This window comes from Desmodus rotundus, chromosome 11, assembly GCF_022682495.2.
Source record: "Desmodus rotundus isolate HL8 chromosome 11, HLdesRot8A.1, whole genome shotgun sequence".
NCBI lineage: Eukaryota > Metazoa > Chordata > Mammalia > Chiroptera > Phyllostomidae > Desmodus > Desmodus rotundus.
In genome coordinates, this window is record NC_071397.1 from 87,496,426 (window position 1) to 87,522,273 (window position 25,848).

The 25,848-nt window shown below is 44.0% G+C and overlaps 1 protein-coding gene across 4 annotated transcripts in view; it reads left to right on the plus strand.

Moving 5' to 3' along the window:
- The first annotated feature begins 1,008 nt into the window (after positions 1 to 1,008).
- The window catches only part of UTRN (utrophin), a 448,258-nt gene continuing 423,418 nt past the window's right edge, over positions 1,009 to 25,848 (plus strand). Inside the window, exons 1-2 of one of the 4 annotated variants that reach the window (XM_053914383.2) lie at positions 1,009 to 1,850; positions 6,457 to 6,601. In XM_053914383.2, the coding sequence (XP_053770358.1) occupies positions 6,523 to 6,601 (79 nt within the window). In that variant the 5' untranslated portion in view covers positions 1,009 to 1,850; positions 6,457 to 6,522. Of the gene's footprint in view, positions 1,851 to 1,924; positions 2,055 to 2,129; positions 2,521 to 4,665; positions 4,685 to 6,456; positions 6,602 to 25,848 lie in introns of those variants that run through there. The other 3 variants (XM_024551943.4, XM_053914384.2, XM_053914385.2) reach the window with 3 other exon arrangements.

Sequence of the window (25,848 nt, forward strand, 5' to 3'; positions counted from 1 at the left end):
AAATTATAACCATTTTAAAGTAATCTTCTGGATTTCAATTGGATTATACTTGGATTATATGAAGAAAGACCCTCAAGGAAGGAAGCTAAAGTAGAGCCTTTATAAAAGACTATCTTTCAGGACCTCCTACTGCTCCACAGCACTTAGGGACTGGGGACGCTTTCACTTTAGAACTAAGAAAAAAAGGCTAGTGAATTCTTTCTGAAAAAATCGTTTAAAGGTCCAGGTGTTTTATCCTTACTAACTTATAAATTGTTAACTTTCAAATACTAAACCAGCAAGAGGCCAGAGCTTGCCTGTCAATCTCCCTTTCCTCTTTGTTTACACCAACCAGCAACTTGATTTTTTTCTTTCCCCTTCCAAGCTGATGATCAAGTAAAAGAATCACAGAAAAATACGGGAAATGAAATATGTAAGTAAGAAAAATGCAGACACAGACAAACTCCTTTCTTCCCAGATATTTTTTAACCAACTGCTCAGCATTAAGACAGGCTCTATAAAAGATGGGTATATTTATGGGTGTGTACATTGGAAAAATAGGGAAATAAGGCCAGTGCAAATACTATTTGCAGGTACGAAGAAATACAAAACGAAATTTCAAGTTTGTCTTATATTAAAAACGACACTAAGAAAACTATAAAATAAATATACCCGTGGACTAGGATCAAAAAATCAGCAACGTCAGCAAATTGAGATGGGGTGAGTGGAGGCGCGAATGGAAATCTATCTCTAAAGGAGAGAAAAAGTCACCCGAACGACCCAGTTTGGCTGGGGTGGGGGCGTGACTCACATTTTTTCGGATACACTGAATAATGGGGATTGTGTTTGTGTGAGGCATCCATCCTGGCTCCCGACTCCGGGAGTCGCGGGGGCGCGCAGCCCCAGGCCGGCCAAGCTCAGAAGCGGCTGCCGCGGGCCGGGAGGGCGCACAGGGCGGGCGCAGATTGACCGGGCGCACGGTCAGGTGACTCCGGGCGCCACGTTCCCGGAGCCCAGCCGGCGGTGGCCGCCTGGGCCGGGCCGGGCCGGGGCCGGGGCCGGGGCCGATCTGGGAGGCCAGAGAAGCTGATCTCCCGAAACTAAGTTGCTGGGCTGGTGGCTGCTGGGCGCGAGCAGAGACGGGGAACGGGAGCGCTGGAACGGCGCGGGCCAGCGGGCCAGACCTGCTCGGCCTCCACCTCCTCCGGAGAGCGGGCCCCCGGGCGCCCGGCCGCTAGCGCGTCCCCAGGGGGGCGCCTCGGAGCTGTCCCGCGCCCCACCCACCCTCTGCCTCCAGCGCTGCGCTCCAACAAAGGGGCAGGCCCGCGGCGGGGAGCGGGACGAGGAGGAGGAGGAGCCGCAGGACCGAACCGCTCGCGCACGAAGTTGTGGAGTCGCCCAGCCTCGGAGGCGGAGAGCGGCGGCCGCTGCCTGCCGCGGGCTTTCTCCCGCCGTGGGGCGAGGAGGAGCCTCGGGCTCCCGAAGCCGATTGGGGGGGAATCACCGGGAGCGGCGCCCCACTTCTTTCGGGTCATTTCCGCAGACGGAAAACTCTCTAGTGTTTGGCAAACTTGGTGCCTGCGCGCCTGTTTCAGGTTTCACTTGGACTGTTTTGTTTTTGGCGGAACTGTCGGGCAGGAAGATTGCACAAGTCAGGGACGTTTTTAATCGGGTGTCAGAACTCCTTTTTCCTTTCAGACCTCGTCTAGGTCTCAACATTTTATTTTTTAAAAAAACGTTGCACCGCAAAACTCACGCTAGCACATCCCCACGCGATTACTACGACCCAAACACTTCCCGACGAGCCCTTGGCCCGCTGGGGACGCGGCGGCGGCGGCTGGCGAGGCGGGCCCGCGGGGCAGCGGGAGCAGGTAAGTCCATGCCTTACGGAAGCACCGCGCTGAGTAATGTGACCACAGCCCCGGGGAAACGGGGCGTGGGCTGCGGGGAGGCCGGACTTCTCCGAGGCTCTTGCGCCCAGCATCAGCGTCCAGAGCTCCTTTTCGAGACCGAGGCTAAGATGTAACCAACTTTTGCATACACTTTCCTTGGACTCGGAGTTCTGCTACCCCGAGGTGAGACAGAGAATGACAGAAACTTGGAACGAGGAGGCGGTCCTCGGGATCCGAAGAGTCGCGAAAGATCCAACAGGTTCGGGGCTGCCTCTAGGCTCCTCCGATCCTCCTAGTCTCCCGGGTGTGAAAGTCGCGCAGCGGTGCCTTGCGCGGTGAGGGGCGCTGGGCCAGTGATCTCCAAGAGGGGACGTGGCCACCCTAGAGGGCCTGTCACACACGCTCCAGCCCAGGAAGGCGGGGCCCCGGAGGTGTCCGCTAGGAGAGGGTGGGGAGAGGGTGGCTGTGGTCGGCGGGCAGGGGAGCAGTTCCCAGCCGTCCGCCTGGCAGGAAACGTGTTGGACCTCCCCACCATTGCCGCTCCCGCGGGTGGGGCTCCGGACAGGGGACAGGGCGCCCAGTCGGTGCGCGGTCCGGTGCAGTCGTTTCTTCTGGTTTTCCGGACTCTTGGCATCTCTTGTTACAACTGGTAAGATAATTCATGCCCACCCTTGGTCCCGGATGCGGGGCTCCGGTGGTCCAAGGCCACCTACAAAGCACTAATTTTAGGCTGTGCAACTTCTAGAAGGCACGCTGTTAAAAAGAGAATTTCCCCCCAAGGCCTGGAAAGGGACTTACTTGTTCTAGGGACGGAGACAACGTGCCCGACCTCCGAGAGCCAAGGGACCCGGAATTTGTTTTGCATTAAACTGGAGAGCCTGGGGTCTAACGTGTGTCTAACGGCTGCGCTTTCTGGGATACCGCGGGGAGGGCTTCCTCTTTCCCAGCCATCAGGTCACCTAGGTCACAGGCCTCGCGGGTCAGTTTCCCTTGCGGCTCTTGGGAGGGTCAGTGCAACGGTTGCTGCGGCCCCAGCGCACTAAGTTCAAGGGAGCCCTGAGCCCTGGAGTCGCAGCCGGAGCTCACGGCCTCGAACCCGAGACAGCAGCCGCACCCATTGCTTAGTAGCCCGTACGGGCCTCGGGAAGCTGGATTAGCCCATCCGGGCTGGTTGCTGGTGGGCGTGGGGGACTCTGGCCGCAGATAGCGCTGCGGGCCCGGCCAGAGCTGGAGGAATGCGAAGCTCCTGGGCGCTTCAGCCTCCAGAGTTCCAGGCGGCGAGGGCCAAGGTTTACAGTCATTCAGCAACCCCCTCTACCCGTATTTATAGGGCCGAAGAGACTGCTCTTTAACTCTCCTTCGGGTGTTTACGTACAATTTATTGCCCCTGTAAACAGCATTAATAACTGCAGCAGTAACCGTCCCTTGGAGCGCTTCCGAGATTGAATGGCAGTTCTTGGCACTGGGAGGTGTCTTTTACTATGTATCCAGCAGAGCGCTAAACGCTTGCCCCTTTGGCGTCCCTTTCAAGTATCTCTAGTAGGGTTTTGGTCCCCATTGTAAATGAATGAATAGTTTTTGCCCAAGGATCAACATCACATTTCTATCAAAATTGTACCTTTTTGAACATATTTGCATTGTGTAATCCCCATATTATTTTTAAATTAAAACTTTTGTTTTCCCTTTAAAGCCGTCCCCCACCCTTTCACCCCAGATTGGTTTATTGCCACACACGCTCATATCTTCAGGTCCATATGTCAGCCAGAAGTGTTCCAAAGAAGATGTTGGTGGACATAGAGTTGACTGTACTGGTTTCAGTGAGAAGACCTGGCTAACCTTTGCCGAACACCCGTATCAGGGCCCAGAAACAGAGAGCAGTGGTAACAATAAATTACAATTTTAAAGGGCTTAAAGCTTCTAAAGCAACGTCCCATTAATTTATTCTGTTTTTTAACTAACTGTGTGTGGAAGATGGACTTCCCTCTGTTTCATAGATGTGAAAGGCACACAGTGATGAAACTTGGAGTCTGTCTCCTGGCAACCAAGTATAAATCGCTGCTGCATTTATCGATTTGGAAGGAGGTGTCTTTTTTGCCATATGTTACTCAACCTGGAGCCCCTTGCCATTCATGGCAGCAAGTGGCAGTTGGTGGCTATCGCTGTTTCTCCCTCCTTCCCATTCTTCACTTTTCCTTTGACCCCCCTTTCTGCTGCGTCTTTGTAGGATGTGAGGGATTTCGATTATCAGGAAGAGAACATTTGAGAAATTATCTTAAGGAGAGTGGCAAAATAAAATACTGTATAATGAGGAAATATTAACGTGCAAATGGAGTAAAGTCCTTTGTAAACAGTTTACTTTTTTATGGAATCAGATAGGCTTTGGGGAAGCACTGAAGCTAAGACCAGTTACGGAGAACATTAGAAATATGTCTCAAAGGGAATAGTCCCTTGCTTTCCAGTAAAGAGAATTTTGTTGGGCAAACCTGATTTTCCATCATAAAATTTTATACGCATTCCTCTGAACAAAGTTTTCGGTTTTAAATATAATAAACTACACTTAAGAATTCAGCAAATCTTTTTACAGGTATGTACCCCCAAAAGGGAACTTAATCACACACTAATCCTGAAAGTCTTGACAGTAGTAGAGCAATATCAAAAATAAAAAAAGTTTTTTATACTCATAAAGTTTGGCAGGCTGGTGACCCACAATCCACATACGCCTTCCTCCCGGGCAGTACGGTGTTCCCTCCACTTCAGCAAACCACCGCAGTTCGCATCTGCCACAAACGCCTTGACACAAACCTTTTTCTAAGGTAATTTGACCTCGCTATTATTATAACCCATCCTTTTCAACTGATCAGGATAAAAATATAATAATTGTTATATATTATATATATTTATATTATAAAATAATATATAGTGTTTCCTTGAATACTATATATCATAAGATAATATGTCAAAGACCGAATGTTATATAAATATACAAAGTGAAATATAAAATAATAATGCCATGTGATGTGTCCTTGAATTAAAGAATTGAGTTGTCTAATCTTAGCTAGCAGTAAACTCTGGTTCTGCTATATGTTGTAACATGTAAATTAGTGTCCATTATTCACCGATTAATATTTGGATGTGTTGACCCTTATGTTCCCAATTAAATGGTTTACTTATTTAATTGGCATTTGGGGTCTGCTCTAGGGGCTCTTCGGGGAGAGCCATGTTGCTGATTGAACTCTGGTTCTGTCTGGGTTTGGGGGGCATTGTGCTCCAGAAAGTATCAGGGCAAAGCAGCCCTCCGGCATTCTTAAAGAAAACGTGGTATTGCAGGATAGAATCCTCAATTCTTTAAATTCTAAAAGTGCTTCTGACTAATCGATTACTGAAGATTGAAATTATTTTGTTGAGCGATATGTATACTCAGCAGAATTAATATGATGTACCTTCTAAAATAGAATCTGTGTCAATGATATAACATTCACTATTCAGATTTATCTCTAATTCAGACCATTCCTGAGATCAGGCCTGTACATCCAACTGCCTTTGTTATTCCCACTTACACATTTCAGAGGCCAAACTCAGCAAATACAGACTGTGTTTATTACTTCTTCCTTTAGCGGCGTGTTCTCCAGAGCTCCCCAGCTCAGTGAATGACTCACCCTCTACTCAGTTGCCCAAGATAAAACTGGGCAATCATTTTGTACTTTAGTATCCTGAACCTCTCATATCCAACCAGTACCCAAATCCCACGTGCCTTCTTTATTTAATATCTAAATATCCCACATACCCACCCATTTCTTTCCATCTACCCTTGTTTCGGCCACAGTCATTTCCTGCCTATGTACGATTACACCAGAGAGAATAGAAGACTTAAGTACCCATATGCTCCTTAGTTACATTTCTCACTTACCATTTCCCCATAGTTGTTTCATATGTCTTTCTCTGTACATACGAGTGTGTATATTGGTATACATATATACATAACAGATATATGGTACTCTGTTTGAACTTAAGTTGAAGATATTATAACACTTCATCGCTAAGTATTTTATCACGTGTCTTCTACAATCAGACATTTCCTTGCATAGGGACAAAGCCATTGTTAACCAATATTAAAGAGGTTTAGTACTGAGACAATGATATTGTCTAACATACAGCCCAAATTTAGATTTTTCAAATATCTCAAAATGTGTATTTTGAAAAATTCTGAATTCAGTCAAAGATTACGTAGTTAAATTCTCATCCTTGAAAACTTGGCTCAAATGTCACTTCAAGAAAACCTGCTCTAACTGCCCAGGGCAGGTTACGTTCCTGTGCCATGTGACGATGTTACTCTGTGCTTCTCCTCTGTGTGCTTGTGGCAGATCAGAAACAATTCACTGTGTACTTAATTGCTTAGTGTCTGGAAACCTCTTTCACTGTGTCTCTTTTTAACAGTTGTATCCCCAATGCCCAAATCAGTACCTCACACATAGTAGGGGCAGGGAATAAATGGTTGCTAGTAACTGTGTATATAACTGTGTATGACTATTAAACAAAATACGCATTATGTATTTTTTCAAGTCAATACTTTCCTTTGTCTCTTTAGGTATTGATGTCTTAAAAAGACAAAGAGGATTTCGTCGAGTGTTTGGATTTTATTGAGTCAGTGAAGATGGCCAAGTATGGAGACTATGAGGCCAGGCCTGATGACGGGCAGAACGAGTTCAGTGACATCATTAAGTCCAGATCTGGTAGGTAGTGGAAGCGTAAGAAAATGAAGGGTTTTTATGCATAAACTTCTTAAAAGACATACATGTTTTGGTTTGTATTGCACTGTTCTTGTGAGACAAAGTTTTTGTGAGGAATATAATTCTGACAGAGGAATGTTGTAAAGGTGTCTCAGGGTGTGCCCTCGTAATTCCGCAGCCTCATCGTATCATTCCGAATTTCATCGTACGTTGACCGGCGTTGCTTGGTGACGTTGTAGCCTGTGTACGTTTATCAGACTAACCCCTTTAAACACGAAAAATACCACTGAGCATTTTTTACCCTTTTTAGCCTATTTTGTAAAGTCGAAGGGATTGTATGCTTGAAGTAGGCTGTCCCATTGTTTCTGGCAGGATGGATCTTCTAAAGTTTCCCTTCAGTGACCGTAGTCCTCACCCCGGTTCCTTCTGGTGGCCAGGGCCAGGCCAACAGGTGTCCTCCCTTTTGCTTTCATTTTTGAAACTTCTTATGAACCTTCTCGGGGGCATTTTCCACCTAGGTCGTCTACTAAGCTAGACTAGGTGATAAGCTGGACTAAGACAGATGAACATTTAAACTGGGGAGCTGGGGTAACACCCCCTCCCTGAGTCTTGTTATGTGCCTCGAGCGCTTTTTCTACTCTCGCTGTTGAGACGAAAGACCCGGGGAGTGTTTTAAAAATGCAGATGCACCGGCTCCTCTCCAGACCCACTGAATAAAAATTTTCTGTATTTTTAAAAAACTTCAACTATGAGTTTGAGACAGGCTCTAAGAGGAGATATTTTTGAGCAGGCTGGGCTTTTCTGAGCTTGAAAATTACACAGAACTCCACCCTGGGTGTGAACACTATACTTAAGTAACTTTGAGAGTTACTCTCAGGTATAAAATTACAACCAGTGTCACTTTAAAATTAAAAAAAAAAGAACATTATGTTAGGAACTTATTTCTTATTCAATGGGACTGTAGGAATATGCACTGAAAATAAACTCTAAATTAATAGACACGCACATTTCTTTTTATGATATGGATACTGGCTGATTGGTAAAGAGAGAGAGAAACATTGACCGGCTGCCTCTTGCACACCCCCAACTGGGTACCTGGCTGGTGACCCAGGCGTGCACCCCAATCAAGAGCTGAATGGGCGACCTTTTGGTTCACAGGTCTCCTCCCAATCCACTGAGTCACACCAGCCAGGGCTAAAATTCTCTGTTTTTTTTTTAGTTTTTTCCTTTTTATTGCAATCTTTCTGTTTTAAATGGTTTAATAATATAAAGTACTATGTAGATATAAGGGATTATGGCTGTCTTTTTAAGAGGATAAAATGTGTAGCCAGAACTTTGTAAATGTACAAACAGGAAAATGAAAGTGAGACAGTTTCACATATTCATGCCGATCATGTGCTATAAATTGTGTGGGGTGTGGTCTTAAATAGCGTCCGAATCCACCTCTAGTACAGTGAGACCTTTGATATTTAGAACTCTGCACTTTAACCACGTCCATAAAAAGTAATTATGTAAGTGTAGAAATACTAAGTATCTATGATGAGTGCACATGACTTCCAAATGATTCTTTAAATAAAAATTATCATTTGAGAAGACAGCTCTCATACACTACTGTGGGACAGTGGACAGAAGTTAGCACATGTTTTTTAACATATGTGTATCAATTGACCCATGAACTTGATTTTCAGAGTTGTTTCCTGGAACACACAGAAAAGTACAAGCAAGAAGTTGATCACAGCATGTTTATAATAGAAAAAATTGGAAACACCATAAAAATCCAATATGGAGGACTGGTTAAGTCATAATTTCCCAAAGTAATTTGAAAGGAGCACAAGTTCTGATGTGTAATTTAAAAAGGATGTCATGGACAAGTAATTTTAGAAAATAGTTGTCGACTTACTCTGTTCAGTCAGTGTAGAGCATCTGAACATATGGTGTGGAGTGTCAATGGAGTTAATTAAATTAGGGGATCGTCATAAAGTAGCAGATTACACATTCTTAAAAATGCGACTGATATGTACCATATATAAGCACAGAAATATGTTCTTGACATTGTTAATATGTACACTATGAATTCAGTTACGTGAAAGTTATTTTTTCAAGCAGTTTAGCAGATTGTACACTAAAATGTCAATAGTGGTTTTTTTGGCATTTTGGGATTATTACTTTTCTCCTTTTTTCTCTTATGGATTTTCTAAAGTTCTTCAATGGGCCTGTAATACTTAGTTTTTATTTTTAAGGACTCTCAAATTGCTTAGAGTGTTTTAATGCCAAGGCTATGACTGTTACATTTTTTTTCTTGGTGGCACCTACTTCAAAACACATTGAAAAGTTAGCTGTCGCATAGCTGAGATATGAATCACATTCTTTTGGCTGGATCATGTTGCAAAAGCCAGTAGATAAATTTGGATCTGAAAGGGCCTGTTCGTACCAATTCTGCTTTTTGGAAGACACAGTTTTGCTTCTTTTAAGGTAAATATTAGTATAGTGGTAATGTCTTTTGGTACTCCAAAATGTACAGGTTGGAAAGGGATTCTTTTAGTTCAGATGAAGTCAAAGGAATCATCTATATATAATGCGTATTTTTAAAGATCCTTCTTGGGCATGTTCTGTGCCTAAGTTGTTGTTTTTTCATTATTTGAAAGAAGTGTTTTCCTATAAGAGAATTCTGATTCTAATCTGCTCTTCTAGGATTCTTTCTTTTGAGGATTGGATGTAGGGGAGGGAGCAAACATTAGGGTGGAGAAAAAACTAATGATGAGAGTAAATTGATTAATTTAATCTCCTGGTTTATGAAGATTCTTCCCTTTTCCCTCCTCCCCAAACCATTAAGTTTGGAAGGCTAAAAGCCTGGCATAATAAAAATAGTTGTGCATTTTACATTAAGTTATTGGGATTATTTATATTGCCCTCCTTCAGTATTACTTGGCTTTATGATGTATATGAGGTTTTAATTTTTTTAACGTGATTTCCACCTTCTTAACAGAAATAGGAAATTATCAAGGATAGGTGATGAAATAGTTTCATGGATATATAATACCATACATTTCTTTATGGGTATAGTATACTTACCTTGAATTTGAGTGAACTTTAGAAAAGAACTTGGAAGCATATGAACTTTAATGATTAAGAGCTTTGGGTGGGGTAAAAGACCTTTCTTTCCCTAACTTAAACACTTCAGTGAGTTCGTCATCAGTGACTTCATGTTTGGCAGCCTGAATGAGTGGGCTTCGGAACGCTTAACAAGTTAGTAGATATTTTGAGAGAGTAGGCCAAGATATAGAGACGTTTGTTTGTTTGTTTGTTTGTTTTAAAGGGAAGCATATGGCCAGTGGAGTCTGTGATGTGTACATTTCTGCTTGGAACATTTTAAACATGAAATGCTAAAACAGTTCAGGATGCATATCAAGTCAGAGAATATGCTCGTTGCTACTTCACTCTGGTAATAGCTGACACGTGTGAAAGCTGGTGATCCAGAACAAGTCATCCTTTCTGTTGTTCTCAGCTCTGTCCTTAAGTTTTAGGCTAGAGCCCCCTCCCGAGGGTAGATCTCAGGTCCAAAGACAGTGTGTGAACTGGCTACGTGTGGGGATTTGGATAATCTGGGGACGCAGTCAAGGACTCTAGATGGGAAAGGGCCAGCTGTCGAAAGAATTGGTCAGGTAAGCACTACATTGTCGCATGATTCAGTAGGTTCTTTAAAGTACTTAGGGTAGGAAGCCGGAATGTAACAATTTTACCGTTTCTTCTTTCACCTTTTCTCTTCTAGTCTAATTCTGGGAAATAATTGCTGAGGAAATTTTAGAGGCCATATAACCCCATGCCTGTAAGGTGGTTGCCTAGCCTCTGCTTACACACCTCCAGTGGTGGGATCTCACTGGTGACGATGATGAGGGTGATCGTCTAGCAATTTACATCTATCGAGCACAGACCGTAGGCAGATGTGGTGTGAAGAGTTTCATCCTCTCGACTACTGTTTCACAGATGTCAGATGTGAGCCACACGCAAGTAATTGACCACACTGGCCTTCTGTCTCCAAAGACCCAGCCGAGCCTGTCTCAGGGCCTTTGCACATCCCTTTTATACCTGTCTTTGTCTGATGGACTCCTTGTTATCATTTCAATTTAGACTTAAATGCCATCTTTGAGAGATCTTTAGGAAGTAGCTCTCCTAGGCACTCTTGACGGCATCATGATACTTAAGTTCCCTCTATGTTCTTATCGCTATCTGGCACTTTTCTTGTTCTGTGTGTCTATTAATGTCCTTCCCACTAGAATTTAACTCCAGAGGTGCAGGGACCAAGACACCCCTGAGACCAAGCCCACTGCCTAACTCAGTAGGTAAGCAATGAATGTTTATTCAATGCAAAAGACTTACAGAGCTAGGAAGTGCCAGGGCTGGGATTAGAACGCAGGTGGTCTGACTCCAGCCACCCTGCATTTGACCTCTACATAGTGCGGAGTCTCCTAATTACAAGGTAGTTTTTTCTGTTGCTCTTGCATGAGTCTTCTTCATTTTGTGCCTAAACCTATTGCTTACAGATTTTCACAGTATTACTTGGATTTATACCTGCCTCTGACTCTTCCTTTATGGTCACCAAGGTTGCCACCCCAGCCTGTGAGGTGGAGCTTCCCTGGGACCCTGGTGGCATCATAGCCCTGCCAAGGAAGGCCAAATTGTAGGAGGCATGACCCGCTGCTCCCAGGCCTGCCCTGGCCTGCCCTGGCTCTGGGCTTTGTCATTCTCTGTCAAGAGTTAGCAAAGGGGAAAATACCAGAGGACAGGCAGTCCTCTGTGTGGACGGTGGAGAAATGGATAATCTGTTTCTGACGTGAATTCCCTTTTCTCTTTTCTTCTGACTGTTGCTCAAGGCTTTTCACTGGCTGGTGAAAAAAAGGTAGTGGATTTCAGATGCACTGCGATTTGGCAAAGTTTGAATCCTGGTCTGATGCCCAGATGGGTATCTGTGGATTAAAAGAGTTGGTAAGAGGTGGGGGGTGGGGAGGGAAGAAGAGAGGCCAGTGAAGTAAAAATAAAATGAATTATTTAAGATGAAATATTATACCTAGTTACATTTACAGCAAGCCTTTGAAAAAGGTGCTATATTGGCAACAAAGTAAGCTTGCTTAGCAGAATTCAGGTTTATGACAATTATGAGGAAGATTACCTTACTCGTTTATCTTCCCGAAGCCTTTCTTGATGAAGGACAGTGGCTAAGTTATGTTTAGGGAGTCAGTGGAGATTTTTCTAAGAGCTTAAGGGACTGTGAAAAAATAGCTGTCCCGCCCTCCCCCCACCGAAGCTTTACATGGCTGGAATACCTGTGCTGTGAAGGAAGGCCTTTGAACAGGTTTGGTTTTTTTCCATGAGCCCTGGGGATTTGTGCTGAGGGACAGGTAACCCTGATGGAAATTTAGCTCTGACAGAGTTGAGCTGCTCTTCCTGTAACGGCTGTAAAATCTTCTCTGTTTCCTCATTGTGCTGAGATAGTGCAGTCACAGAAAAGTTTTCTAGATTGTTGTGATTCTCCTGACTTGTTCCTGTGGTTGTGGAACTTTGGTAGGTGATCCTTTCGTGGTTGGAAAACGTGAATTGCTGAGAATATTCTAGGCAGTGGAAATACATTAATTGAATAGACAGAATGGAAAACTCAGTTTTATTGAACCTTCTTTGAGGCCAGAAGTTTGAAGTAGATGCTGATATGATCATTTTCAGGAAATGAGGGAACATGTAAGGTCATTGAAGCAGTTGTAAATATTAGTTAAAATTTAATCAAAAACGGATACTCAGGTGGTTTCAGATGGAATGGCTAGAATTTTCCCCCCTTCGAGTTGTGTCTGGAGCCAGATATATTTGCTATATTATTATTTTTGCATGTCTTAACTGTACAATTATAAATACACTCAGTTCAGTACTTGGAATATGAGTCAGTGTGAGATTGTAAGTACATATGTATTTACTCTCAAAATGATGGCTTGTGAACTGAGAAATCTGTGCTGGATCCAGCCCTTTCACTTTTGCTTCTTCTGACCCTGCAGGAGGCTTCCACGCCACCTTCGCACAGCCCAATACCTGAGGTTTGTTTACCTCCCATGGGGCTTCTCTCTCAGAAGCCTGTTCTCCCGGCCTTGTTCAAAGGGGACTGGTTTGTGTGTGCTCATTTGTCCACTAAGCTTAAGGGTTGGGGTGGTCAAGCCTCACATCAGTTTTCAGAATTCACTTTCTTTAAAAAAAAATCACTTTTGTTTATCACAGCCTTTGAACTCAAAGTGTAAAGCATGAGAATACATTTTGTAGATGAATATTTTCAAATGAACTTTTTTTGATAGGTGGGTGGTTCAATACTTTTTGCATTTAATTATGAAATGAAATTTGTTTGAAAGGGCAGAAAAGACACATAATCACATTTCTGATGTAGCAGAGGAATCCAATGGAAATATTACTTTATGTCTCTAATGTTGTACAACTGTGCAGTAAATGCAGGTGCTGTAGTTGAAAACATGTTGTCTGTTTAGATCTCTAATTTCATAGTGTTAATACCTGTAAATTTCTTTTGCTCCCTTTTCTTATCAAGATTTTGGGATGATCTTCATGGGAAGAGACTGTGAGTGTGGCGGGGGCATGGCATTTTGAGGTTGATACTAATTGGTTGATTCTCTTGCTTCTGATGGGCTGTGTGTGAATCATATCAACATTAATTCAGTAATTACTACATATGTGTATGCATGTGCTTTTATTTTGAAAGTCTGGTTTTGGACTCATTCCACTAACCCAGGCTGCATGTCATATCCACCCCTCGGGATCCCAATTCAGTCCTGTGAGTAGGGTCCGGGCATCTGGAGTTTTAACAAGCTCCATGGGTTGTTCTGTTTAGTGCCATTGACTGACGGACAAAGGAGGCTGATTTAAGACTCCCAGAACGAGAGAGAAAGTGGTCTGTGTGATTTAGAGGAGCAAGGGCAGCTCTAGTCAAATGTTGAAGATTATGTCTACTTGTAAACACTTCCCTTTATGCAGTTTCAAAAGGTAACAGCTATTTTGGTATTGGACATTGTTTTTCTTTTGTGTTGTATTTTGAAGAGTTCAGGTTGTGCTGAGCACAGGTAAGACTGGGGAAAGTGGGTCAGGGGAGTGAAGCCACGTGTTGGTGCGTGTCTGATTCTGGCCCATTGAACCGGAAGGTCCTACCCAACCACTCAGCGCTGGAATTTGTCTTCACTGAGCTCCTGCGCACCGATGGCTTGCTTCGTTTTCTGTGCTTGATGGTTCTCTTCGTCCCCACTTCCCCTGCTCCCCCAGTGACCCCTCCCGCCACCCTCCCCCCACCCCCGTTTTGAAACCTCCTTCCTTCAAACTTCAGCATAAATGCCACCAAGCATTCTACCCTCCAGTCACTGAGACAGAATCCATCTCTCGCTCCTGCTCACTCTTTATTTCTCTTTTTGACTCTCCTCGCTTGTGTGTGGGCAAATGTATGCCTTTCTAATTTGGCTTTCTGATGCTAGCCGGTAGCTTAGTCTCCACAACCAGTAAGTGCTCTATAAAAGCTTACTGTGTACTTTCACGATTTAAAAAAATCAGACTTGCTTCTATACACACGCCATATTCACTTAGCAAATGGTTGCCATTCAGTCCTGTTGCTGGATGATGGGTTCAAAGGTGAGTAAGACATATGTCTGTTATTAAGGTACTTCCAGGTCCCTTGGGAAGAGAGGCATTAATAGACATCCCTGCACAAAAAAAGCAGTGTGATGTACATGCACAAGGTCATGGAACACGGCAGGAGGAAGGACAGGTTCTTGCCTTGGTGGGAGTGAGGGGCTGGGAAGAGAGGGCCCTAAGAGGAGGGACCTGGAGGAGTGCCTTGAAGGACTCCAGAGGAGACAGCAGTGTGGGCAGAGGAGGAAGGGCATTCCAGGAGAACAACACTGCCTTTTGAGTCTGTAGCTGCTAGGTGAGTGTGGCCTGGGCTTTGCTGATGATTGGTGAGGTTGGGGCCAGATTTTGAAAACTCTTTTGAAGCAGGCTAAGAGGTGTGATCTTTTCTCTGGAGGGAGTCACTACAGCATTAGAGGTGGGGTAATGACGGGCTCACTACGGTGCTTCAGAAAGACAACTTGGTTGGTAGTATGAAAGGTAAATTTAGAAGGGAGCGGAGTTGGAGGGAGGCAGGGAGAGGGTTAAGAGTTGAGAAAATCACTGAGGTTAGAGATGATGGAGGCTTGGGTCAGAGTGGTACGGGTGGAGAGCCAGCTGGGACGGCTTTGAAAGACGGCTGGCCGTTAGTCACAACACTTGTAAAGCCTCATCGCTTACACTTCACCTTCATGTAGAGTTTTTCAAATCATGTTCAGGTTCTCAACACTTTCGGTTATTAGCTCTTCCTCCAGAAACACTTGTTTTAACTTGACTCATTTCTTAAAATTTTAAAGATAGTTTTACTTCTTAGTGAAGTTGACTACTGCTATTTTCCTTACGTGGCCTCTGGGTCAGTTAATTTAGGAAAATGTAAATTGAATTAACTTTCAATAGCATTTGCATTTTTCTACCTACATGTTCTGAAAAAAGTTTATGCTTCAGAGAAAACTAGATTAATTAAAATGAGAGAAAAAATAAAAGTTTTTTTAAATGTTTATTCAGTAGAATATAAAAGCTCTTTGAAAAGGGAGCAAAGAAAGGTAATATTCTCATCTCAAAGTGAAGGTGATCGTCTTCGGCAGCTATAAGAAAATCCATGTGCAAACAGAGCCTGGAAAACGATTTCAGAGGGACTTAAATTATATAGAATGTTTCATGTGATGCTGAGAATATAATAAAATGTCATCATATATTACTGATTTCAGCTTCAGATAGGATGAGAAAATGCACATTGGAGATAAATTAAGAGCAGGTCCTGAGAAATACCTCCTTCATTTAGGGAGTAGTTACGTGGTAGAAAGGTCACTGGAGTTCAGTCAACAGGGTGGGATGCTAAGAAATCATAATTGATCAGGTAACAGATGCTTTTCATAAAGTGAGGCTCCACTGTGGAGGTTTGGGGACTAGGGGGAAGAAGAGGTTGTCATTGTCATTGTTTTTCTTTTGAGTTCCATCTTTGAGATCTGTATGTCCAGTAGGCTAACTTGAAATTCCAGTATAGAAGCCAGGTGATTCAGAATGGTGGTTGCCTTGACCTTTAAGAAAACCAAAGGTCGCATTTGAAGTCTCTGCATTGTTGGGATGTACAAAAAACCAAATTTTTGATTTCGCCAGTTTAATTGCCTGTATTGGTTGTGAGTCTAGCTTTCTTTTAAGATTCAGCTGTGTCTTAAGCAGTGGAGATAATTAGGAAGGATTTCATTTGTTTGTATCTGTATCTGTGTCTGTCTGTCTGTCTGTGTATCTATGTATCTGTCTATGTATCTATGTATCTATCTGTCTATCTGTCTGTCCGTCTATCCATCTTGTCTATCTGTATAAGACATTTTGAATGGCATTTTATTACCTTGCTCCTAATATGTGTCAGGCCCTGGGATCAGCACAGGGTGACTAAGACAGCGTTCCAGTTGTCAATCGTCTTTCATCTCAAGAGGGCAGTTGCACAAGTTTTTAAGTAAACAAATGAAATAAGTGGTTACACAGCCTGAAAAGTAAACCAGCACAGGATGCTGTGTGAGCTCTGGGAAGGGGTAGCTGATGTCAAGGGGGTCTCAGGAAAGGCGTCTGAAGGATTGGATCCGTACTACAATATCTGAAGAATGAATAAAAGTCAGAGCACAGGTGGAGGGGTGGAGGGGGAGGGCCATTAAGATTGAGGGAATCAGCGGTGTGTGAGAAGTTTGGGGGTGAGGACCGTGGTCAGTGTTGGCTGAAGAGGGATGTGTGAAATAAAGGTAAAGGCTAGCAAGTGAAGCATAGTCCAGTTGATAGGAGCGGGGTGAGCCATAGCTGGGAGTTTCGACTGTATCCCAGTGGGAACTCTGAAAGGGTTCCTTAAAAAAATGCAAAAGTTAAATTTAATATTATTAAAAAATAATGAAGTAGTCAATATAAATGCGTTTACAGGAAATGAAATACCAGATAATTGTGTGCCGCATTTGAAATTTATCAGCTATTAATATTTTGATGTATTTGCTTTAGGTCATATTTTAAAGAGCTAATTATGTCCACAAAGATAAATCTTAAAAACAATTTTGAGTATAAACAAAAATCAAGCTGCAGAATTTATTGAATGGGGCCATATATGAAGCCCGAATACCTACAGAAATTGCTGTGTAATGTTTATGTATTCATACATGCACCCGAAAATACAAAGTGCTCAGCTGTCAGCACTGTCAGCTGCAGGGGGAAGGAAGGTCGGTGCTGCCTCTGTCTTGCAAGGCGAGTCTGCGTGGTGCACCGTGGCATCTCCACAGTGACAGACGGTGGGCCATTTTACCGTTGTCTACTGGCATGCTGCAAATATTTCATATTTTTCCAAACCTCAGCATTAAAAAGAAACACTTCCAATTTCTAGGTACTTCCCACATTACTCCAACATACACCCACACCCACGCATGCCCACCCCACAACATCAACATATCAACATCAATTCTAATATCAGGTCACATATTTACTGTCTCCACCCTCCACCCCCATCCCCTGGGCAACTGGAGATGCTCTGGGTTTGGAAGGCCTTGCTGCCTTCAAGAGGCTTTAAGCAGAAGGCTGATTTGATCAGATCTGCTCTGCAGGAGAAGAGATGACTTGGATTGGATCATGGGTGGGGCAAGACTGAGGCTTGGAGGACTGCTGTGTGACTGTCACAGTCGCAGGGGAAGTGACATTGTTTACCTGAGTGGTGGTTAGGGTAGAGGAGGGGGGACAGGTAGAGGGCTTAAGGTGGCAGATACAGGTGATGGGATATATGGTAGGGCACTGGCTTCAATACCTAGCCGGTGACGCCTTTCTATTATGGTTTTGGGGGAAGGAGGTGGGAGATAATATATGTATATAGTCTCCACCCATCCCAGGAGAGTAGGTGCCCTGATCTGGGATCACATCCTTGCAAATTGGCAGCTGGAGTCTTAACTATTTTCCTCAGTAATTCATGGTGCTCTTTAAAATATATTCTTAACATTTCTCAAAATTTCATTCAGAACTGTTTAGTTTCTCTTCGTATTTGCTGAGTGTTTTGACTGTCCTTAGAATGCGCATCTGGAGAAGCTGGAACATAAAATAGTAGGTTGTGGCTGTGGAAGATTGGAACTAAGCAGTGGTTATTTATTTATTTATTTTTTAATCTCCAAGAGTCATGGGAAGCTGACTTGCAGGTGCTGTCCTAGTCAGCTGCCTGGTTGGCTTGGGGAGAGAGGGAGAAGGGTTGCTGAGAAATGCATGCAATGCGTACATTATGTTCTTACACATATGCTTGTGTACATTTTCTGGGAAAAAGTATCCACAGTTTTCATCATATTTTCACAGGAGGTCTGTGATCCACCCAAAAGTTGAGTCTTGTTAGGGTTGTGTCTCTCTCAGCATTTCCGTCTTTTCTGTTGGAAACTACATTGGCCGTCTGATACTCTGGCTTGACTTTGGGGTCCCACAGTCTCGCCACGACCCAAGTTCTGAACCTCATGTTGCCTCTGTCGTCTCAGAGCTATTTGAACAAAAGGCCTGGTTGCTAGAATCAGTGTGGGTAGACACAAATGGGAAGGGCATAATTTCTGATAATGTTTGGCCCAGTTTTGCATATAATGAATTTTTATTTGTTGATGAATCTTTCCCTTTTGTTGCTAAAAGTGGCAAATAATCAGACATAAATTACTAATTAACAGCCTGGTTCAGATTTTTTTCTAATTAATGAAACTCGTGCTTCATCAAGCTCTGGTGCAGTGGGTATCACATGCTTCATTTTTCCTAACGTCAAAGGTGATTTACTTTTCAAAAATTGTTGATGTTTTGTCACTTGGAAATAGGCCAGTCAGTCCCTCCCTTACTCATGGAGTGAAGAGTAGTGGCTCTCACCTGAGGACCCGGCTCTCCGGTGGCCTTCCAGGTGCCTCTGCTGTCCCACCTGCCTCTTACTCCCAGAGAGATCAGTAGAGTTCGTTCCTCTTGCTCCTCTTCCCACATCTGGATCAGCACCCCCCTCCCCGCCCCGCCTCCCTGCACCATGTCATCAAACTGTATCACCACTAACCCTCATTGTTGATGCCGTCCATTCTGTCCCCCCTCCCCCAAAAGCACTCTCATTTTTCTGTGATTTTACCTCCTGGTTTATTGTCACTCTCTCTAAAAGTTAGCTTTGTTGTAGTGATTTCAATGTAAGCAGAAATCATCCTTCCGACACTCTACTCTCTCAGTTTTTGAACTTCTCTTCACCAACCATATTATCATTTATGGCTGCAGCCCCTCCATAATCTAAATATTAAGTGTCACACTTTTTAAAATCCTGACCGAGGGACATGCTTATTGATTTTAGAGAGAGAGGAAGGGAGGGAGAGAAAGAGAGAGGGAGGGAAACACTGATGTGAGATAGAAACATCGATGTGGGGGATAAACATCAATGTGAGAGAGAAACGTTAATTGGTTGCCTCTTTCATGCGCCCAGACTGGGGACCGAACCTACAACCTAGGCATGTGTCCTGACTGGGAATTGAACCTGCAACCTTTCAATTTACAGGACAGTGATTCAACCAACCGAACAACACTGGCCAGGGCAAGTGTTGCACTTTCTGCCCATCACGTCTTGCATGTCTAGCCCACTCCCCCTTATATCCTGACTCTAGCAGCCTCTGACCCCAGCAGTCTCTGACCCCAGCGGGGTCCACGGTCTATCAACCCTATGACCATTATGCTGTATCTCTCCATGTCCTCTCTTTGCTCTCTACTGAGACTTACAGCCCATGGCAAAGCACTCCTTTGCTCCTGCCTTCAATTCCCTTGCTTTCCTCGCTTCTCAGAGCTGTGCCAAGCCCACCCTTGGTTAACTCTAACTGTCTACCTACTCTGGGCTGGCCTCGGTGCAGAGGAACATGGCTGGAGGAAAACTCAAACACTTGCCCCAGTGTAATTTGTGATCACAGGTGCGGCCTTAATGCTGCTTGGCAGTCACTCTCCCATTGCCTGAGATGAATATTGTATACTGTCCCCTTTCCCCCAAAACACTTGTACCTTCCTCCCCATCCTGACTTTCGGATGATGACTTTGCCTACTCTTGTCCTTAGAAAACTGAGGGGGAATCCACAAGGTTCGATGCCACATCTCCCTTCGATCAGCCCTGCCGAGGCCACCCCACTGTGTATCCTGTCCTCTCTTGCTCGCTCAAGGACCTCTCCTCTGTCTTCTGTGTGCCCGCAGTTTCCCTCTTTTGTGGGTGCTTTTCGTCAGTATGCTGTTCTTATCTGTCTTCTAAAACACTTCGCTCCTGATCCCACCTATCTCTCTAGTTATCACCCTATTTCTGTGTTCCACTGTATCAAAGAGTTCCTCAGAAGGGTTTTACATACCCAGAGTCGCAGTTCCTTTCGTTTCGTTCTCTCTCAAAACCATTTTAAACAGGCATAACCCCTACCATTCAATTAAAACAGCTTTTAGCAAGGTTACTAGAGATTTTCCTGTTAAGTCCAGTGGTCCGTTCTCAGGATCTTCATTTTACTTTTTTTCTCAGTAGCGTAAACACAGTTGATTATTCTCTTCCCTATGATATACTTTCTTTTCTTGGCATCTATGATACACCATACTCTCTGATTTCCCTCTCATTCTCCTTTGCGGATTCTTCTTCCTGATGCTGTCAGAGAGCCCAGGGCCCAGTCCTCCTTATCAGCACGCAGTCCCTCTGGCATCTGCCTGGCTCCTGGTTTTAAGTACCTCTGAACACTGGACTCAGATTTCTATCTCTGGCCTAGCCCTCTTCCCCGAGCCGCATACCTGCATTTCCAATGGCCCCCTTGACATCTCCACTTGTGTATTCAGTTTGAACTCCCAACCTGCCCTCCACCCCACACCTGATCCCTAAGAGAGGTCTTGCCTACCTCTCTTAGAGTCAGTCTGAGTCTTCCGGTTGCTCAGGTCAGAAATTTTGGGGTCATCCTTGTAAGTCCTTTCTTTCTCCTTCAACCATATTTAATCCATCAGCGAAAAGTGTTGGCTCTATTTTTCGATGATTATACAGAATCTGGTCATATTTTCCCATCTCTACTGCTACCTCCCTGGTCTAGGCCACCACTATTCTTGTCTGAATTTCTCTAGTTGCCTCCTCAGGGCTTTCCCAGCTTCCACCCTTATCCCACTGAAGCAGGTCTCAACTAGCAGCAGAGTGAGTTTTTAAAATACCAAAGTACGTCATGTCACTCTAGGCCCACAATTCTGCAGTGACTTCCCATTTTATTTACAGTAAAGGACAAAGACCTTATGGTGACCTACAGGGCTCTGAGTGATCCTGCCTGGATGTGTGTGGCTTACTGCACACGGTGGGAGGTGCCCTTCCAGTTCAGAACCTTTGCCCGGTGGCCCCCGCATGCACACTCCCTCTTCGCCTGCACACTCCCTCCTCGGCTAACCACCTGGCTGACTCCTTCCCCTATGCGGCCTACGTGACCCCCTGATTAAAACTGCACAGCCTGCCTTCTTCAGCATTCCCACCCACTTTACCCGGCTTTACTCTTTCCATAGCGTTTATCACTGGCTGGCACCCTCTACCGTTTCCTTGTTTGCTGTGCTGCTGTCCGTCTTTCTCCACTAGGATGCAAACTCCACGAGGGCAGGTCCTTCGCTTGGGTTGGATGGCTAGTATCTAGAACAGTACTTGGCACGTAGTAAATGCTCAGTAGATAAGTGTTCAGTGAATAAAGAAATTGTGCTTTTTTTTGCTTTCAACAAATGTGTAATCCCTAAGAGAAATGACAGTTTAATCTATTACATGTTCTCGCACTGACTGATTATCTCTAAGTTAGTCTGCGACTGTGTTTCCCGAAAGCCCGCTGGCAGTACTTGATGTTTTCAACAGTCAGACAGGAGAAAGAACACCAAGGCCAGTGCAGTGCGGATGTATGTCAGTGGAAGGTAGTTAACTGCCTTTTCTTCTCCAAGATTGTCCTTTATTTAGAGAAGATCTTAATTTTCTGTTTGGAACAAAAATGTTCATTTAATGAAGTGATGGTGATAGTTTTGCCGTGAGATGAATTCTGGCAGTAGGAAAAGCACTCCGAAAGGGCCCAAGTAAAGGGCTCTTGAAAGTAAGGATGCTAATACTTTGTTTTGTTCTGTGATTTGGAGCCTGCCTACCTTCCCTCCTTCCCTCCTCCTTCCCTTCTTTCCTTCGTTCCTTCCTTTTGTGTTGGAAGTCTTTCCAAAAAGGAGTCTTAGATGGGGGTGCATTTTAGGATGTGACTGCATTCACTGCTGCCCTCTTTAGTGCAGAGCTGACAGGCAGGGGGAGGTTTTCTGTAAAGCACGGTTTGGGGGATGGGTTAGGGTTAGGCCCCTGAAGGGTCCTTCCTGCTTTTTGGAACATAATATCACCACCTTAGTTGATAAATTCTAGAAAACCTGGGTGCCCTACTAAAAAGAAAGAATGTACACCTTAGTCTCAGAGTAGAGTTAGGCTCTAGTTTTGGGTCTGCAAACAACCAGCTTTGTGACCTTGGATAAATCAATCAGCCTCTTTACACAATGAATTGATTTGTATGGACGGGGTGACCTCACACTGATATCTTTATAAGCTCCAAAGAGCCAAATTGTTAATGCTTAATTGTCACAGCTGTGCTAGTGGAGGGTTGTGCTCTGTTACCTCCTGCCTCACTGCTGTAATTTCAGTTTTGTCTGCAGTGATCTTGTGATCTCCCTAAACATCCCCCACACTCGGATTCTTAAAGCAGTCTTGTTGCTGGGATTATAGGAGGGATTGCAGGATGGTATTTGGGATAAGCCTTTTATCTCTAGGTGGGACAGGTATCAAGTACAGCATAATATTATTTTACATAATATTTGAAAAGCAGAATAAGAAACTCCTAAGGATTTAAATTTCTTTTTTAGTTCTTTAACTTATTTTTTTATATTTTTTGATTATTGTTGAATTACAGTTGCCTGCGTTTTCCCCCCATTGCTCCATTGCTCTCCCCTGCCCTGCCCACCCCACTCCCACATTCAATCCCCCCCCCCGCCCCAACTCTTGTCCCTGGCTGGTGTGGCTCAGTGGGTTGAGTGCTGGCCTGAGAGCGGAGAGGATTTAAAAATTTTATCAGCACTTTCTTGTCCTGGTACTGTAGGGAGTGGTTGAATGCCATATCAGGTGATGTGCTTTTGAACCTAAGTGTGGCCACCTATTGGCTGTGTCAATTTGGGCAAATTGCTAAGCTGCTCTGTGCCTTAGTTGCCTTATCAATAAATTGGGGGTAGTGCTGGCACCTACTTTCCTGTGTTGTTGTAAAAGTATGAAAAATTAATACATGTAAAGCACTTAGGTACGTAGCAATACTCAATAAATGTTAGCTATTACTACCACACAAATACCTATTATAATGTGAATGTATTCTTTCCAGTCTTTTAAAATGAGCACATAAAAAGTTTTAATCATATCACACAAGTAAAGTTCCTGTTTTTATTTCTTAAGTATATGTAGAATTTTGCTTTTTATTTATTTATGTATTTTTTGCTCTTTTCTATTTAGTAAGAAGACATTCTAAATTAGGCTGAACATTTTCAGGTCATTTTATAGACCTTTAGATGCTCTGATTAATTCTTACACAGAACTCTTTTACTCATTTTTTCCTGTGTGTTTAACTATTTGATACAATTTTCTGGTGGGATTTTTGAAAAAAATAAAAAACCCCTCTGTATTCATAATAAATCCCTCCTCTCCTTTTTTATTTTTTATTTTTTTGCTAAGGCTTGGTACTATTGATTTTTGTCTGGGATCACTATAGTTAACTTATATTGTATGCTTTAGCATAACTCCTAAAATCTTATTTACAATCAGTTTATTTAGATCACTTGCAAAATATATTTTAGAGAGGCTAAACCGGCATATCAAGGAAGACTCAAAATTCTGTGGCTCAAATAGGATCGAAGTTAGTTTATTTCTCTCTCACGTTACAGTACAGAGTTGGTGGGTGGCGTTAGTGGCTTTGCTCCATAAGGTCTCTCAGGGATCCCGCCTCCTTCTTTCTTGTTCTGCCATTCTGCAGTGGCATCTCATCTTGGGCAAGGCTGGCCCCGCAACACAACGTCCAAGTTCTAGTCCAAGGAAAGGGGAAAGAGAGGAGGTAAAAATTAAGCAATTTCATTTTGGAAGGAGGTGACTCAGAGGCTTCATTCAGGATGCCCTTTGCCATCCCCATTGGCTACAGCTTAGTCGCACGCCTCATCTAGCTGCAAGGGAGGTTGAGAAATGTGGTTTATGGTGAGGCATCCGTGTGCTGAAAGTGAGAGGGGGTGGGGAGAGGGTTGTATTTCTGATAATAAAGAGGAGAAGATGAGAACAGATGATGCCAAATATACTTTTATAATAACTCATCAGTCCAGGTTTAAACATAGGATTCTCCAACCCCTCAGAGTTCTGTGCCAGGACATGGCTCCATTTTGCACTGAGAAGGGCTTTGCACGCAAGTCGGTGGTCACCCGGGCCTACCATCCATAGTCTTCCTCCCTGTCCCACTTACAGACAGTGGGGTGGCCCACCCTTGGGAAGTGAGCTCATTTAGGCAGGATTCCTGGGAGTCTGGGTCCCTAGAGTATGATTTAGAAGAGGTTGTATGGGCTCTGGGTGCATCTGTGCCCTTGGCCCTGAGCTCTCTATCCCATAAGCAGAGGTGCCGCTGGGAGAGGGTCAGAGTAGGGCCCTCAAAAAGGCAGTGGTTAAGGCAGGGCTCCTCTTGTCCAGGTCTGAGTGTGGTACTATAAGGAGAAACATTAACTTGATTTAGTTCTTAAAGTTTTCCACTTTTCTCATGCTACTGCTTCATTACTCTTCATATTTATTATTACATACATTTATATGTTTCATCCACCATGAGTAGAATATCTTTGGAATGAATGGAGAGTCATTTTAATGGATGGTAAGGGTTGGGAAGGGTGCAGTGAGGGAGGCTGGAGAATATTCTCTTATTAAAGACGATAATGTTGAAAATAGTTTAATGTTTTCAACGGCCTGGAAAGAAAAACCTTTGAGTGGCCCTTGTGATTCAATGGCAGTTTGCCCAGACTCCAGGGAGCCAGTGTTGAGACTGAAAACTAGACTCACTTTGAAAATCTAGGAAAAAAGTGACTACACAGTTACAAGAATGTGCTTGAAGGCTTGGGTCCTCTGAGAGCCAGTGAAGTACTGGCATGGCCTTGGCTTCCATATCCCCTCTCTGCTCAGCCTTTCAGCTCTTTCCTCCCCATCTTTGCTCCGTACTCCTGACAACTGGCTGATGGGAAATGTGGCTGAAATCTGACTTACAGGACTGCCCTTGGTTTGACCCAGCGAGGCACCACCTCCTTCAGTTTAGGAATGGGTTATGATGCACTCTCAATCCTGTGTCCAGAACACTGATGTAATTTCAGAGTTAATGATTTTTGTTTGTTTCAGAGAGCTTATGGTTCATATCCCATAAGGATATGATGTCTGTAGGGAAGCTTGGGACAGCATCTATAATTAAAGTTGTTACTATTTCTGGAGTAAAATGTGTGAATATTCACACTAAGTGGGACACACACCAGGTTATAAATAGTCTCAAGTCAGTTCAGGTCATGTTTTGCTGCTGAAAAGGTTATAAAAAAAAAACCTGTGGGTCTTTCAGGGCTTTTCGGATGCTGATTTCGTGGATAAGGGAGTGCGCACCTTGCGTAGTGGTGACTGTTTGCTCCGTGTTCAGTGTGTGCCAGACACGTTCATGTATTGCCTTTTGTAGTGATCACAGGAGACCCAGGAGTTAGGTATTTTATTATCTTTTTCTCTCCCTGTCTCTCTCTCTTATTTCTAATTTGCTGCTTGAAACTTAGGAACATAAGTCACTTGGGAATATGAGTTTCCTTGTGAATTCCTCTTTTCACATTTAATGGTAGCGGAAAGACAGTACCGGCAGTACAAGTGCCGTTGGAGGTGATCGTCCTTTATGACATTGTTTCTTGAGAAAATGCCTCTGAAGCTCACCCAGCAGGGTCAGGAAGTGGGGTCGGGACCTGCCCTGGTCTGCAGCTTATCCTCCTTCCTGCAGCTGTGTGGCTCCTCCAGGCCTGGCAGGGCAGGCGCTCAGGGCGCTGGGCCAGGTCCCTGGGTGTGTGGGCAGGACGTGGGTGAAGTGGAG